Below are 18,438 nucleotides of genomic sequence, written 5' to 3'. Positions count from 1 at the left end.
TTATTCGGGAAGGAAGATCATCACTTTTTTGTTTCTTCGTTATGCTTATTGTGTTGAAAAAGGAGATGCAAAGAGGTGTTTTGTGGTCCTTTTGGCGGCTTTCTCATCCATTTGCACGAACGTCCTAATTAATTCATCTACCATGATCTCCTCATAACCTTAAATTAGCTTCTATCTCATTTAAAAAGCATTAATAATTAAACCAAAAGGGGAAATTATTATCTAAATTCGATTTATTATAGATTTAAAATATAAATATATAGGATTCATCATTTAATAATTAGGTTTTATCATATATCTTGTATATTTGGAAAGAAGAATACTAGATGAAGTCTATAGAGTGCAAATAGCTCTTATTTATTTATTTTTTAAATAAGCACAAAAAAACCCTAAAATTAATCCTTCTGAAGAACATTTGTCACGCATATTACTATTAGTTTGTTTGGGAGGAAGTTTTCTGAAATAAACGATGGGTTTTTAAAGGAAAATATTTTTAAGAAAGGTAAGGTTTTTGGAGGTTTCAAAACTTTTAAAACATTCACTTTTTTAACTTACCAAATTGGAGGGTTGGAGAGGTTTTTTTACCTTATTTTTCATTACTTTATTTTATAAAATATTCTTTCACTTCATCCAAACACACAGTAAAAGGAAATTGATTAATTCTAATTTAACATAAATAGTGAAGAGAATAATTTTAGGATAAATTAATTTTTTATTTGTTTTTTACATTATAATTAATATTTAGATTCATATATTTTAAAAAATAAAAATACAAATGTTTATAATTTTTTCCATTCATTACTTTTGTTAATTTAACTATTAATTAAGAAATTTTAAAAAGTCGACAAGAGACTAAAATAATAATAATAATAATAATAATAATTTTCAGACATAAGTGCTCATATATAATGATAAATTTACAGACAAAATAATAATTTATTATAAGAAGTATTAAGATACATACATCGGTTTGGGAGTATAATTTTTCGATTTTTACTGCATTTTAAATAAAATAATCCTCCAAAATTCAATATTTACAAGGAAGCTATTTTTAAACTCATATCTTATTAATTTTTTATAAAAAATTTTGTGTAAATTTAATTTATTATAAATTCAAAATATAAATATATAAATTTTTATTTATTTTATATATAAATCTCACCACCCTGCCTTAAGTTTAGGATGTATATATACTACAATAACCAGTGGAGATTATAGACGAAAACAAAATTACAAGCATATATGGGGGTTAATTACATCAATCGTCCTTGAACTTAAGGGTTTTTTTCATTTTCTTCCCTAAATTTTAATTTCTTAAAATAAAATCATTCGACTTAAGTTTGATTTCAAAAAAAATTACCCTTACCTGCTATCTCTTACCTGCAATAGCAAGTTTACCAATTCAAAAAAATAAAATTACTATTTTGTCAATCTCTGAAAAGAAACAAACTCTTCATTGCAATAATCACTCTCCACAATAAGCCCTAGCTTAATTTGTGGATCAGCCACAATTTTTTCAAAAGAAGCAGAGAAGAAATCCATGCCATCACAAAATCTCATTTCATCGTTGATTACGAAGTGAGAAAAGACTTTAAAGGGAAAGTTTTAATATTAACTTGGAGAATTTGTTATTGCATGTGAAAGTGACTTCTTGTAAAATAAAATTTAAGTTGAATAATTTTATTTTAAGAAATTGAAGTTTAGAAATGAAAATAAAAAGGCTTCTAAATTTAAAGATAAATGGTGCAATTAACCCTATACATGGTGATGAATTCTCTCAAGTGTCTAAACGTAGTTTTCACTTTTTAGATAGTTGGAAATGAATTTTTTTTTTTTTTTTATTCAGTGGATTTGACTAGACTTGGTCTAGGATCCAATCAAATTGACTTGGGCCTGGATATTGTCTTGGCCCATGCAGACGACATATTGTACACACACTCTCTCATACAAGGTTTTGGGAGCCTAAGTCTCTGTTTAGCATTAAATTTAGACATCAAAATTATTTTTTTTAAATAAAAATATTATTTTAAATATTATTCAAAAAGTTTAAAAAATTATTTTATTATTTTAATATTTTTATAATTAAAATTTTTTAAATTAAATTTTAAATTATTTTTAATATTATTTAATTAATATATTTAAAAAAAATAAAATTTTCAATAATAATTTTAATAACAATGCTAAATAGACTCTAAATCACACTTTAACCTAACCATAATCAGTAATTTAATAATAAAACTTACATTCATGATGAGTGAATAAATAAGATGTTATTATTATTATTATTATTATTATTATTATTATTATTATTATTATTATTATTATTATTATATAAAAATTATAAAATAATATACTTATTAATTTTATTTTTAATATATATATTTTTTTTCACATATTATTTATAAATATTGAAAATAAAAATTATTTAATAATGATATTAAAATTTAAATATTTTTATCTAAAATCTAGAAATATTATTTATATATAGAATTTAATAAATATTAAAATTATGATTTTTAGAAATAAAAATTAGTTATTAAATTTATTTATTTATATTAATAGATGTAATATTTAATTAATTTATAAAATTAAATTTTTAACGACTTGTTAGTTCTATTAGCTCTATTGACTCGATTCTTCATCTATGTCAAGTTTAAGATTGAGTTTTCCATATGTGTATCTCCCTAATAATTGCAAGCTTGCAGTAACTTTCACGATCCTGATCATCACATTATCATAAAAACTGAAACCAGAGCTCTACTCATAAGAGGGTCTCATGGGTGATATTCTGTGAGAGAGAGAGAGAGAGAGAGGAGAATGAACTCTTTTTCCTTTTTATCTGGTCCAATTCATAAGGAAAGTAGATAATATTATATTTTCTAATATATTCTATAGCATATTTCAGAAAATATTTTTTATGGGTATATTCTTTAATTAGGGTATATCCTTTTGGTGGTTATTTTATATTGTATCACATCCTTTTCATTATTTTAATTGGAATAAATTTTATTAATAGTACATCAACATATGAGGTTATAACAATATTAAGGTATATGAATTAACTTTAATTTGTAAGTTAAAACCTAATAAACATTAATTAAAGTAACAGTAAACCCAAAATGACCTCAATAGCCAATTTAAAGGTCACATGCTGACTTGGCGAGTTCATCTTATAATTTACTCTCTCTTTCCTCTTTCCTCTCTCCTTCCTTCTCCAATGTGTATTTCCCCATCTCTCTCCTCTTTTATTTCTTAAAAATGCAAAATCCTCTCCCTAGAATCATTTCTCTCTCGTTTGCTCCTATTCGCAGAAGCTTCAAATCCATTGTAGTTGGTTTTTGCTCTCTTTCTTCCTTTGCAGGTGTAGATGAAGTTGAAGATTCCAACCCAAGCAGCGAATGTGCTGAAGATGTCGCTGTTTTGTGGGAAAAGACTATCACTCAATGGCATTTTTTTGTTAACAAGAAAAAAAGACCTCATGTACGAATGAGCACATTAGAAGAAGGTTCTATGGCTAATAGATGGATGAATAGCGAACATGAGTGATCATCATCATGCAAATAAGAGACGTATGAGAAGATTGATTTCATACTCATTATGGAATTTTAATATGAGTCATCACTCTTTAAGTGTAAATATAATTCTCCAGTAGGTATGAAGATTTAGCTTATTCTCATAAATACAAATTCTTGTCTAATCACAATAATTTTACTTTAACATTGGAGTGGATCTCCTGGTCAAGAACAATGAATCCTCTCTCAGACTTCTCTTTGTTTACAAGTAGCAGATATGCTATCATAAGTTTATGAGTGTTCTTTCAACATTGCTTTTGTTACTCTTACGGACATCCAAAAAACATAACTTAATTGGAAAACTTTTATTAAATCAAAGCAATTTTCTTGGAAAAATATGGCTCACAGTACAAAAAAATGAATTAAATTGGAAGATCCCCCACTATGATAAAGATAAAATATATCTAAAGTGCAGTGGGTGCATATGCAGGTCCAGCATTTGGTCCGGGTGCCTGTGAGGGTCCTGCTGATGGGGCCGCTATTTCTATGTAATCAATCCAATGTTCCTGAAACCAACACCAACAGACTAGTCAGATCCAACCCACTACTTAAAACCAAAAACAATATAAATTCAAGATGAGAAAATATTAAATTAATTTCAGGATAACGTTTTTGTCAATGGCAGCTGCACCCTTACTTTAATTTATCCACAAACCATTCACCCCATGACGTGGTGCTGGTGGTGCTCTTGGAATCCTCCACCGGGGTGTTTCCAGTAGAAGTACTCGGGGATGCTTTGATTGCATCCTTTGCTTGCTGGGCAACCTGGTCTATTTGTTCGCAGTTGCTAAGGGAACCATCACCCTGCACTGAACGGACTGATGCAAATAGTACCAAAGCAAGTACCAAAAGAAAAGCAGCAACCTTTGCCATCTTTCCTTTTTGACTCTTGATTATTAGAAGTTGAGAAAATCCAGATATGTGCATTTGATAAAACCTGTTTGATGATTTAAAATGTAGTTTCTTTTGCATTATTTATAGTGTTAATTTGGGGTTAGCCCTGTTGGTGGAAGAGATAGGTCTGATAATTTTGACCATTGGAAGCTATTTTCAGCTGGTCGTCTCTCTCGCACAATTTTTTCTTTTTTTTTTTTGGTTTTTTCGAATGATGGTTTCCTTATTTCTTCTCCATTTCCTTCTTTGGTGGGCTTAAAATTTGACTTGGCAGGCGATTCAGTACAAATATATTGCTTCAATTGCGGGTTGCAGCGTCAAGGAGAGGAGTTTGTGGATTGTGGCAGACAGATATATGGTTTTCAGGCCATCATAGGACAATTCGCAATCGAGTATGATTTGATTTTGTGTAGCTTAGATCGATTCAATGGCTGAAAAAATATTATTCATTTAATAAAATCAAGTTTTGAGTTTCCATTTTTTAAATTATTATTACACTTAAATATGAGAAAATGCCTTTTGAAATTGTAACTATTAATCTCTTAAAAAAAATCTGAATAATTATTGTATACGTATAAAGAATATATATGTCACGAATCAATTTATGCACCGGACCGACACTAGACCCCAAAGCCCGTAATAAGTCCAACTAAACTCTAACCCATCAGTAAGCCCATATTGAGCTCAATTTCAAGATATCAATAAAACAGATGCCATAAAAGGGACTATCCAACAGGGAGTTATTAACTCACCCGACTTGTAATCTCAATAAAAATATATTTGGGGAGCTCAGCTCACCCGTCAATCATTCATAATCCAAAATAACATAAATAGGAGCTCAGCTCTCTCATCCAACATAAGTGTCCAACCACACAATTACACATACTTAAAGTTTATAGATTACAATCCCAAATTGATAAATGTTACAGTCCCAAACTAAATGATATGTTTCTACATATGCGGAGGACTAAAATTTATATTTAACAGTACAACATAAAATTAATGGCAAGTAAACTTGTGAAGAATGAAAGCAGGTTAAACTCAAGGAAAGAGCTCTTATGTAACCTGGAAAAATAGTGAACAGAAGTGAGCGTTATACTCAGAGAGTAAATATTTATTTTACATACAATTTCTATAACTATCTAATTCTAATAGATCCCTTGAAATGAAATGCATCATCTTCATGCAAGTTATACAAATCATATTAAGTCATATCAAAGATAATCTAGAGCACTCACGCATCTGTGTCAAATTTATACTCACACATACATATATGGGGAGCTGATCCTCCTACTCAGCTCTCTTAATTCAAGGCCTACTAAGGAGATCAACTCGAGCCGGACTTTCGCTTAATAATCCATATGCAGGAGTTAGTGAGATCAACTCAAAGTCGTACTCACCCTAACTTCCTCAAAAAGGACTGGGCCCCAAGCGAAAGTAGCTCAAGCCGATTTGCCCTTCCTACCCTTATCCGTATACACCACATACACATCCACTCACACACACAGCTCTAGATTATTAAAACACAACAACAAAAGTAATATCACCAAGTATAAATGCAAAGCAGAACATACCTAATATTTAACTATATAAATATAAATATAAGTGACACATGAGCATGCCAAAAATATAATAATATTAAAATTATAAATAAAATAAATATCTACTCACAACACTTTAAATGTTACTGCGGTAGTTGGATGGAGGAAAAAGGCTGTCCCACCTCACCTAAATAATATATCAAAATTTATTAATTGAAACAAAACTGTAGAGAATCGAAAGACAACCTTAAGGTTTTGCAAAAAATCTGGTAGCCCCTATACCTAGGACTTACCCATTCTGCAAAAAGGTTCAAATAATACTTTTAATTCTCAATTTTCTACCATCATAACACATCAATAACATATAGCCCCTCTTAGGCCCTCCAAATTAATCAAAACTCACATTCTGAAAAAATTACAATTTAATCAGCAAAACTAACTTTTTAGCAAAAACTACTTAAACAAGCTTCAGAAATTAAAATTTTTTCCCACGGTCCTTAGCAATATTACTAAGCTAATACAAAATGAATTATAATTTTTTAACCTATAATGAATATTTTATAGATTTTTAATCGAATTCAAGCACTCGATAATTAAGAAAACTTAGGTTTCGGGCTTATCTATGCCAATTCTGAAGCTTGGAACGCACCCGGGGCGTCTAGAAATGCTGGGGTAGCCTCTAACATTGACTCAATTCTGAAGTTTTTCTGGTAGTCTATTTATTCGGCTCAAAATGTGTAGACCAGAGCAACTATCAAATTTCAGCGAAACGATGGTACCTACGCGAAGCCCACAATACCAGGAGTTAGAAAAAAAATATTTACAAAATTAATTAAGCTCAAATGAAGCTTGAAAAAATACTACAAAGTTCGCGGGACCCACTAAAATTTTTGTATCGAAAAATTTTGAAATTTATATCCTCACGAAGCTCTCGTTGTGTAGAGCACGCTAGTATTCTCGGATTTCCAGTGGGATATCTGATTTGGGAGAAATTTAGCCCAAAAAGCAAAATGGGCTGAAAATTTCTAAGCAAAAATTGGATAAAATACTCTATAAAAATGAGTGATCTTGGTGTTTGTGGAAAGCTCTCAATGAGTAGAATGTGTTTGGGATAAAACCCAATCGGATTAGTAGCCGGATCGACTAGATTTTGGCCAGAAAGGGGGCACCGTAGCGCGCGCGTGAAGGGGACTTTGGGCCGATTTTCCAGCAACCTGGAGGCCAACCAGTAGTAGGGAAGGGGCGGGGAAAATCGCTGGTGAAGCGAGGAGGGGAGGGGAAGCAGTGGCCGGTGCGGAGGAAGAGGGAGGAGAGAGAAACGGGAGGGAGAAGGTGGCGTAAGGGAGAGGGAGCAAAAGAAGAAAAAGGACCAGTTCTATTTGACCAATCTGATTTGATCCGGTTTGATTTTGCCAGTTTGATTCATGATATTTGAAATTGAATTTTTTGAAAATTGGACAAAAAATGAGGCCTAAAAATTTGAAAAAATTTTATAAAACTCAAAAAAATTTGTGGAGTGTAAATGTATTTTTAGTTTTGTCACGTGATTTTTAAATTAATTTTTGAAAATCGACAAAGTTTATTGTTTTCGAAAAATCAAACCCAATTTTTAAAATTCGAAAAATTCCAAATAAATTTCCAAAATTTTAATAAAATAAAATATTAATATTTACATATAAAATAAGTAATTTAAAAATTTGGGGTGTTACAATATATTAGGGTGGATTATTTTTAGGCTTATGTGTTATGCTATAATTAAAATTTTAGTTTTTATATTTAAAAAAATAAATAAATATATTATTAAATTTTTTATTCTATCATATATTTTCATTTATTTATTTTAAAAAAAAAATTAATTAATAAAAAATGAAAATATCTTAATTTCATCTTTAAATTTTATTATTATGAATACTTTCGTAACTTTATCATTATTAATTTTTATTCTCTTATTAATCACCTTTCAGTTTATTGTTTAATTGTTAAATTTAAAAAAAAAATTAAATGAATGAATGAAAGTGTACGTTAAAACTAAAATATATGAATTTAAATGTTAATCTATATATTTATATAAAGAAAAATGGTATTTCTAAGGAAATGCCACGTGATACTTTTTTTAAAAAGTTTGTTACGTGTCGTTTTTCATAAATGTTCTCCTTTGTACTAATTATTATTTATTTTTTTTAATTTCTCTTTTAATTATTATTATTTACAATATTACCTTAACATTTATTATTTAAATTATTATTTTCGTTAAAATTTAATTTTTGAAAATGAAGACATTTTTTAATTAAATGTAATATTTAAAAATTAGTTATATTATTTTATAAATACTAATTATTATTTAATTTTTTTTAATTTCTCTTTTTATTATCATTATTCTTTGCAATACTACCTTAATATTTATGATTTAAATTATTATTTTTTTTAAATTTGAATTTTATAAAATTAAAACCTTTTTATAATTAAATGTAATATTTAAAAATTATTTATATTTTTTTTATAAATTTATTTATGTAAAAATATTATTTACTACAAGTTAACATTAATAATAATAATAATAATAATAATAATAATAATAATAATAATAATAATAATAAACGATTAATGGTGACCATTAGTTTAAAGAAAATTGACTGTTAATTTGTGATATCATAATCAGTCATAAATATTCTTTTTTATACTAATTATTATTTAATTTTTTTATTTTTCTTTTAATTATCATTGTTATTTATAATACTACATTAACATTTATTATTTAAATTATTATTTTTTAAATTTTAATTTTTAAAAATTAAGACATTTTGTAATTAAATATAATATTTTAAAATTATTTTTATTATTTTGTAAATACTAATTATTATTTAATTTTTTATTTCTCTTTTAATTATCATTATTATTTATAATACTTCCTTAACATTTATTATTTAAATTATTATTTTCTTTAAAATTTAATTTTTAAAAAATGAAGACCTTTTATAATTAAATATAATATTTAAAAATTATTTATATTATTTTTTTTATAAATTATTTAAATAAAAATATTATTTATCATATATGGTATAATAATAATAATAATAATAATAATAATAATAATAATAATAATAATAATAATAGTAGTAGTAGCAATAGTTTAAAATAAAAAATAATTTACAAGATAATAATAATAATAATAATAATAATAATAGGTCATTGATGGCCATTAGTTTAAAAAAAAAATTGAACATTAATTTGTGATCTAATAATCAACTATGATATAATTTAATCAATATTAAATTATTTCATGTATTTAATAAATATTTTTATTACATTGTTATATTTTTTTTATTATTATTATTATGAAATTTTTATTAAAAAATTAGAAAGATAAAAAGTGTAGTTTATATAAAAAGTTATAAAAATAAAATATAGAGATTTGACTTATTTATAATTAGTATATATTTTTTTTGTGTTAATAATTCAATATTCTTTTTATTTCACTTTTTAAAAATTAATTAATACTTATTATTATTATCATTATGGCCAACTTATGATAATTTAATTGAAATGGCCAAGTAAATAGAAAATATTTTACCATTATAAAAATTAAATTTGAATGGTTGTTACTGTTTTTTAATTAAATAATATTTAATTATAAATTAGTTTTTTATTTAAATAGTTTTCTTTTGTTTGTCAATATATAGTATGTCATATTAGACATTTAATACACATCAAACACTCTCTTCTCACCAAGTATTTTTATTTTACCTAAATGCTCTTAATTTTTTTTATTTGTACTTTTTTTATTATTTCTTTCAAAAATTATTAGTTATCATTCTCAAAATTATTTATTTAAATATATTTAATTAATATTTATTTAATTATTAATTTTTTTATGAATTTCTTATTTAATATTTCTTAAACATTTGAATATTTTATTTTATTCTAATTATATATTCAATGCAATGATAACTAACAGTTTGATTATCCATATTTTATTATCATTAAATTTCAATAGAATTACTTTTAAATTTTAATTAAATTTTTATATTTTTATACATAAATTATGTCTTAATTATATTTTTACATAGAAGTAGAATTTCAAAGATAAATTACAAATATGATTGTATTAAAAATTTAGCTATAAATAATGATGATTAAAAATATTAAAATTACAATATTAAAATTATGGAATCTATTTTTTGAAAAATAGTATGTATTTTTAATATTTATTGTATTAATAGAAAATAAGAAAATTTTAAAATTTTTACATTATAGATTTATATAAAGTGATAGCAATTTTTGTTAAAGAATTATTTTATAAAAAATATATCATATTAATAAAAAAGAATTTACACTTAGGCATAGTATTTTTAAAAAATAATATAATAGAATGTTATTTTTAATTAATAATAATGTTATATTTTTTCATTATTATTAAAATTAAATAATTCAATTCATTCACAATAAGAAATGTTAAAAATAACTACGAAAATTACCGATCACAGAATTTTATTAGTAATTTACTGACAATTTACCGACACTTTACCAATGAAAAAGATAAATAAAATTTAAACCAATTTTTACAGATGAAATTACCGATAAATTATTGACGAACACTTTATCGACGATGTAATTTCGTAGGTAAAAGTGGTGCCTAATGTTGGCAAAAAAATTAGCAACCAAATAAAAAAAATAATGATCAAATCTTTCATCGGTAATTACCAACGAAATGCTTTTCGTAGGTAATACTAAGGAGAAAATAGAAAATAAAATTTTTTTAAAAAATACATATGAATTTTTTTCGTTGATAATTACCCACGAAATATTTTTTGTAAGTAATATTAAGGAGAAAATAAAGAGAAAAAATTTGAAAAAAGCTCAAAAAATTTTAGCTGCAAATTTTTTTTATCCGTAATTATCAACGAAACGCTTTTTGTAGGTATAATTAAGGATAAAATAGAAAATAAAATTTTTTAAAAAATACCTACAAAATTTTTTTCATCGATAATTACCAACGAAAAGCTTTTCGTAGGTAATATTAAGAAAAAAATAGAGAAAAAAATTCTAAAAACTAAAAAAATTTTACCTATGAATTTTTTTCGTCAGTAATTACCAACAAAATACTTTTCGTATGTAATATTAAGGATAAAATAAAGAGAAAAATTTCTAAAAAGCTCAAAAAATTTTAGCTACGAATTTTTTTCATGGGTAATTTACCAACGAAACACTTTTCGTAGGTAATATTAAGGAGAAAATAGAAAGTTTTTTAAAAAAATACCTATAAATTTTTTTTTTGTAATTACCAACGAAAAGTTTTTTATATGTAATATTAAGAAAAAAATAGAAAAGAAATTCTAAAAAACTAAAAAAATTTTACCTGCGAAAACTTTTTCGTCGGTAATTACTAATGAAAAATTTTTCATAGGTAATATTAAGGAGAAAATTGAGAAGATAAATTCTAAAATGCTCAAAAAATTTTAGCTTTGAATTTTTTTTGTCAATAATTATCAACGAAATACTTTTCGTAAGTAATATTAAAGAGAAAATATAAAATTTTTTTTTTTTAAAATACCTAAGAAAAAATTTTGATCGGTAATTAATAACAAAAAGTTTTTTTATAGGTAATATTAAGCAAAAAATAAAGAAAAAAATTTCTAAAAAATTAAAATATTTTACCTATAAAAACTTGTTCGTCGATAATTACCAACGAAAAATTTTTCGTCAATAATATTAAGAAAAAAGTACAGAAGAAAAATTCTAAAAATCTTAAAAAATTTTACCTATGATTTGTTTTAGTTGATAATTACCAATAACGAAAAGCTTTTCATAAATAATATTAAAGAGAAAAGAAAAAATAAAATTTTAAAAAATATCTACAAAATTTTTTCATCGGTAATTACCAACGAAATATATTTAGTTTGTAATTCGTTCGTAAATCACAAAAAATATGAAATTTCTATATCGTTTGTGAATAGATTTGAGGGTAGTGAGTTTGTCTATAAAAGAAAAATCACTCCCCAATATTGAGCAATTATGGTATAGTCACATATGTAGGGCTTACTTTGGGCCCACTAGTATTTTTTTTTTGAGGTCAATTAAATCTTAAAAAATTATAAATTAATTTTGTATTTAAATAAAAATAATTAATAATTAATATTTAATTTAAAAATAAAAAAATTAAAAATTAAAAATAAATTAAAAAAATTAAATTGAAAATTGAAAATTAAATTAAATTAAATTAAATTAAATTTAAATGTTAGTTTAAATTAAAAATTAAATTAAAAAGTAAAGACTAAATTAAAAAATAATAAATAAAAATTAGCTACGAAAATTTGTTTTCGTCGATAATTACAAAAAAAAAATTTATCGGTAAATAGTCGGTAATATTTACGAAATAATTTATCAGTAAATTTAGCGACGACATTTTATTCGTCGGCAAAAATCATTTATGATAGTATTTGTGGACGAAAAAATTTTATCGATAATTCGCCAGTAATCACTGATTATCAACAAAATTTAATTATATTTAGTTGGTAATTTTTGTAGCTATTTTTTTAATTTCTTATAGTGATTATTAGTAATTTAATTTTTTATTATATTAATGACAAAAAATATTATATTTATATATTTTTAAAATAATATTATTTTTCAGTTTTTGTAATTTATAAAAAATAAAAATCAATTTACATAAATTATGGGATAAAATATAAAAATTGTATTATTTTTTTAATAAAATATTTTTATCATATTTTAAATGAGATAATCATAAAAATTATTGTTAGTACATATATAAAAAGAATTAAATAGATATTTGAAATGAAAATATCTATTTAATTTATTTAAATTAAATTAACTGAAAAAGAAAATTTAATTTAAAATTAATTTAATAATAATAATTTATTTTATTTAAAATGTAATTAAAAATTAAATTAAAAATAAAAATTTTAATACATAGTATAGGCATTTTGCTAGTATAAAACATAAATGAAAATATAATTTATCCTACATATTAAATTTGCTTGCCTTTATCTTCGATATATCAGTAAAGCATTTGGAAAATTATTCATTTATGTAAAATGAATTTTTAATACCTAAAATTAGGGCTCGATTCAGTTTAAAAAATTAAAAAATTGAAGAAACTTAAAATTTGATATATTAAATTAAATTAAACTGAATTAAAGAAAAAATCAAATCAAACCGAATAAAATTAAAATTGGATTCAATTCGATTTATTAATTTGAATCAATTTATTAGTTTGAGATTTATCTTGGACTTATTTTGAACTCATCTAAACATAATTTAAATTATATTTTCTATTTTTATCTTTAACATGATATCTAATAACAATTAATTTAAAAAATTTTTAATTATAATTTTTTAAAGAAAACTGAATTGAATATATTGAATTTTTTAAAATATAAAATTGAATCAAATTAAATTATAAAAAAAATTAAAATTTTTTATTAAATCAATTGAATATTTTTTAAATTGAAAAGAATTTTATTAGTAAAATATTCAATTTAACCCTTATATTTATTGGAGAGATTCAATTTAGCTTAAAAATTTCAATTTAAATTCAATTTAAACTAAAATTTAAATTTGAGAGGCTAAATTTATTAATTTTTCTGATTTAAATAAAAAAATTAAAAAGTTTATTTTCTTATTTTTAAGACTAAATTTCTTATTTTTTTTATTTAAGTCAAAAAATTAAGAAATTTAATTTCTAAAATGAAACATATAACTAAATTAGACAAAAAGTGAAAATAAATTTTATTCACAAATAAATTTATTAAAAATAAAATTCAACTAGCATGCAGGCAAACATCTTGTAATAAAAAAATATATATATTGAAGAGTTTCGATTTCCCGCCTTTTAGGTCTCACTCACATAAAAACGCTCCGTTTTGTTCATTTTATTTTTATACGTCCATTCGACTGCTTCAACTTCAGTTCAGATTACTCTGTTCAGGAAAAGTAGAAAACGAAGGTCAGATTACTGTTCTCTAAGCAACTCGTTAGTCGTTACATCTCTCTCAGATCTCTCAGGTATAACAGTGCACTGCTTTGGCTATTGAAAACCAGAGGCCTGGCTTCGCAAAGGTCAGTATGTTCAAATCTCAATTACTATTTGATTCTAGTTCATGAATTGAACTCACCAAGTGAATCAATCGATATATTTTACTTATTTTCCAGATCTGGATGAAAATTCTAAGTGTAATGGAAGGTTTGCTCAAGTCGTACGTTAATCAGAGCATTTCTTTTCTTTCTGATATGATTAATCTGATTGTTTTTATTGCTTGAAAATGGTAGAAAAATTGCGAATTAGAAGATATCACACGATGTTTTATAAGATTAGAAATAAACACAACTACAGTAGATATTACACAAGCTTAAGAAGAGCAGAATCACACACATACACGCTTCGTTCTTGTTGCGTTCATTATTTTACTGATCATTTAATTACACAGAAGTCCGAGTCAGAAACGTCAAAGCCAAAGCTAGGAAGAGTAGATTCACTTCTTTTTAATACCTGTGCATATGCTTTTTCTTTTTTAACGATATCATTTTTGTGCTTCATTAGATCCTTAGATTCTTCATTAGCCTGTATAAGACAATAACATCATTATTGAGTACAAAACCACAGGGTGTAGTGTCAATGTCAAATTTTTTTGTGAATTTTGATGCGCAATTGTAATTTAATTTTCTGGGTTTTTTCCCCCTGAAAGAAAGGGGGAAAAGGGAAGAGAATCGAATCTCATCACTTTTAGAATTATAAGGAATTAAATAAAGAGAGAGCAAGTCAAATTGATCAATTTTCTAACTTTAGTTCCTGATATATTAGATTTTGCCTATGTACTCTATACCCAGTATATTGAATATGGGTCGACTCACATTGGATACATGATTTTTTTTACCCTTGAGATGCTAATGCTGCCTAAAGTTTCAGGTAGATCCAAGAACCTGTGTCATGACCAGTTCTAGGGGATTACTGGAGGGTTGCAGGGAATATAAATTTGATTAAAAAATCATGTTGCGTCACATGATTATTCTTCCCAATACTAGAAACACCGGCAAATTTATAATAATTTATTGTCAGCTCCAAATTATAGGACCATGTGCATGTGATCTAAAACGAGTAGGCTTAGATTTCATGTGGGCTTTTTCCGTAGTAAGTTGGATAGAGTGGTATGGATAGATTGTATATAAGATTTGAATCTTTAGAAAAGTTCCTCGATGGGGGAACAGGGTCGGTGTCTGGTCTAATCTCAAGACGAATATCTACAGAGAAAAGAAAATGGGAGGAGGATGGGATAATATAGGGAAAAGTGGACAAGTATCACTAACGTTATTGCAACATATAATACAGCATGTTGCTTTAGTTGTTTAAACTTACTAAATGCTCTTTTAGAGTAGAAGCAGCTTACCCTGTTGCCTTCCAAGTTCTTCTATTTTGGGCAATAGGACATTCCACAATCCACATGCATGACTGAATTTAATTCAAATTCCCGTGTCTTAAGCGCTTAATTTGTGGATTATTTTGGATGATTTTAGACATGAATTTTAGTTTGTTTCACGTCCTATTTTATTACAAATTTTTATGCATAGTTCTAGGATAACTATCTTCCCTAGAACTTATGTCGTGGCAGGGTGACATCGTAATAGTAACTAGTAAGTAATTCCCTCTCAGCTTTAACAGTAGATGTCCAGATGGTAAGAGATGCATATCTATCTAACAATGTTGTGCTGATCTATGATGGGAGGAGAGAACAGAGTATGCAAGAACACATGGAGGTTAGCATGAGGGATAGCCACGTAATATTGTGCAGTTATGAGTAAATATTTACCAGTATATACTTTACCTCTGCTCTTCACCAATTCCTCTGCCATTGCTCCCAGTGCTCTTGTAGGTGGGATCTGGCGCTTGGCCAGATTCTATGTACATTAGATCCTCCACAAGACGATCATAGTGTCTCTTTACTTCTTCAGGAGATTTGCCACCTACAGCCTTGGCCACATTTTGCCAGCGGTCTGGGGTATCTTTATCGTATACAGCCAAGGCCTTTTCAAATAGCTTGTTTTGCTTCGGTGTCCAGGACGAGCTAGAATCATGTGAAGAAGATGAGAAATATGCCATTTCCCTGGCGTGGAAATATGAATAATAGTCTGGTAGAAATAAAGATCTGCTGACTACAGCAGAGACTCAGAGGAATTGGGTATAGAAATGAAGTTTAAAGGTAAATGATGGGGGAATGTAAGCCTAAAGCAGAAGAAAATGCTAAAGGGAATGAAAGTTTAAGAGAAAAAAAGAGTGAAGAGCTGCCTCAGTCAAGGGAGTAGACTGAAGTCAAGGGATGGTATTGGTAAGAGATTGCCATGCTTGCTCGTTATAAATAGGAGAGAGGGTGGTGGGGTTTTGCAAGTTGGCGAATTTTTTTTTTTTTTCCGAGATAGTATAACAAGATGTGATTCGCTTCCTTAAGCAAGGGTAAGGAGGACAAAAAATGAAAAGAGAATCCATGTCAAAGGACTTTATAAAGTCCTTTTCTTGTCTTCTATAATATCACCAGCAACAACAAATAGAATTCTTCGAGAATTTTACCTAGTGGGGATTAGATCCCAAATTCTGAGTCTGCCTATAAACACATAGATGCGCCCACAACATGAACAGCCATTCCACCTTTTAGACCTGCATAAAACACAGTAAGATATTCTGCCATATTTATAGTGGCACTGGGATTTTCTTGCCCTTGCTTATTTAGGCAACTTGCCATAATATACCCTTTTTAAGTAGCATATGTTTATTGGCCACTCTTTTCTGTGTGAATAAGATGTTAGATTTTTTTTTTTTTGAACTGCGAGATATTAGATTTGTTTCTTACAATTGGCAACTAAAATAATAGAAAAAGCAAATGGAGTATCATTTCTTTTGAAGTGCACTAAGCAACTGTAATAACAGCAATAAAGACATCCTAGATCACGAGTGACGGAATCAAATAATCAATTAGAGAATTATATATCAATATTGCAAAGTCAAATCATATCATTTTGAACTGTTAAAGATCGATTGATTTTACTAGAGAAAATAGTCCACACTTAATATTTGACAGAAGTAAGATATTTACTGATCTCTTGAACCAGCTGTTATAAAAATATCTACCTCTTTCTTTCCAACTCTTTTCTTCTCCTGTTCTCCACAAAATTAACTTGAGCGTTAAGGTGTCCTCATCAAATTCTATGTGGATCACCCTTATGCTTTCCCTTTCTCTCATTGCTGGTCATGCGCGTAGCTAAAATATCTATGCTTATCTCTAGACCTAGAGTTAGTAATGGTATATGATAGGGTTTTATCTCTTGCCTACATGTCATGCCTGGTTGCCTATGAGCTATATCATATTATTAGCATGGCATTTAAAGGGAAATGAATGAGTTCAATTATTGGCATCAACAATACTGTACTACTATCATGTGTACAGCTCTCTAGGTGAGTACTATTGATTCTCTTGCCCCTTGTCTTATCCAGTCTTCCAAACCAATTGAACTCGATTAATCCGAACCCTGAGAATTCTGGAATTCCTCCTGACGAGACGAGGCGGCGCCATATTCCTTTTGGACTGTATAGTTGCTATCAGGAAGCAGAAATGAGTATTTTTGGTGGTATTATTTTGCTTTCAGTTTAATCATTCAAAACTTACCTGTGATTTGGGTACGTCATTAATTGATATTGGTACTTGGAAACACTGTACGTGTCACCACCTTATGCTTTTGCCTCTGAACAACGTTCCAAAGTTAAGAAGTACGGTGATGCCAGTTATTTTAGTGGCTGAATTAAAAAAATCACCAGATATTGCACTTTGAGGGGTTATGTCAGGTTTTGACTCTGAGTATTATTAGTTGAAGCCTTTAATTACCATTTCACCCTTCAAAATACATCATTTTTGTCTGTTTTCTTTCTGTTAATTTTCAATTTTCTTTCTTGTTGCAGAGTGTATGGTTTGCCTTCCCTTCAGTCATATTAATTCTAGATCAGTATTTCCTTTCATGTTTTTCTTAAAATAATTATAAAACAAGAAATTTATGTAGTTCTGAATTCATTTTAGATTCAACTTATACAATTAGTAAAAACTAGCTCCCGAGACGATTATGATTTTTTTTTTCCTTCATTAAATGATGCTTTTAAGTTTCAGGGTTCCTTCTAATGAGAAAAACATTTTCCCATAAATTTTGGCATTGATGCTGAAGTTTTTATATTGAAGATGACACTGTACATTTATAATAGCCAATGGTGAAATTTCCTTTCTCCATGCATCCGAAAACGTGAGTTATACATCACCTAGTTCAGGCAGAGATAAGGCAATACTGTTCTATATAAGCAGCACACTTTTTTGTACGCCGCAGCTTGAAACGAACCCGATTTCTTCAGTTTCGATTCTGGGTATAGGGAAAAGTTAATT

The 18,438-nt window shown here is 26.7% G+C and overlaps 1 protein-coding gene across 2 annotated transcripts; it reads right to left on the bottom strand.

Moving 5' to 3' along the window:
* Nucleotides 1–14,308: 14,308 nt before the first annotated feature.
* On the bottom strand, nt 14,309–16,330 carry LOC110638120 (protein RADIALIS-like 5). Of its 2 annotated transcripts, none has more exons than XM_021788556.2 (2): nt 15,832–16,330; nt 14,309–14,588 (listed from the first exon to the last, which is right to left on the bottom strand). In XM_021788556.2, the coding sequence occupies exon 1, from the start codon at nt 16,119–16,121 to the stop codon at nt 15,843–15,845; it is 279 nt and encodes a 92-aa protein (XP_021644248.1). In that variant the 5' UTR covers nt 16,122–16,330; the 3' UTR covers nt 14,309–14,588; nt 15,832–15,842. The 2 variants fall into 2 exon arrangements, with proteins under 2 accessions (XP_021644248.1, XP_021644247.1); XM_021788555.2 differs by having other exon boundaries at nt 15,847–16,330.
* Nucleotides 16,331–18,438: the final 2,108 nt, after the last annotated feature.

The sequence above is a fragment of the Hevea brasiliensis genome, chromosome 2, assembly GCF_030052815.1.
Source record: "Hevea brasiliensis isolate MT/VB/25A 57/8 chromosome 2, ASM3005281v1, whole genome shotgun sequence".
In the NCBI taxonomy this organism is placed as follows: Eukaryota; Viridiplantae; Streptophyta; class Magnoliopsida; order Malpighiales; family Euphorbiaceae; genus Hevea; species Hevea brasiliensis.
This window is presented reverse-complemented; position numbering and strand designations above follow the sequence as displayed.

Bases quoted from the DNA above. Each gene is read 5' to 3' on its own strand.
- LOC110638120 (XM_021788555.2), bottom strand. From the start codon at position 16,121: ATGGCATATTTCTCATCTTCTTCACATGATTCTAGCTCGTCCTGGACA. The intron at 14,589-15,846 runs GTAAAGTATATA...TGTCTTATACAG, and splicing joins GGAATTGGTGAAGAGCAGAG to GCTAATGAAGAATCTAAGGA.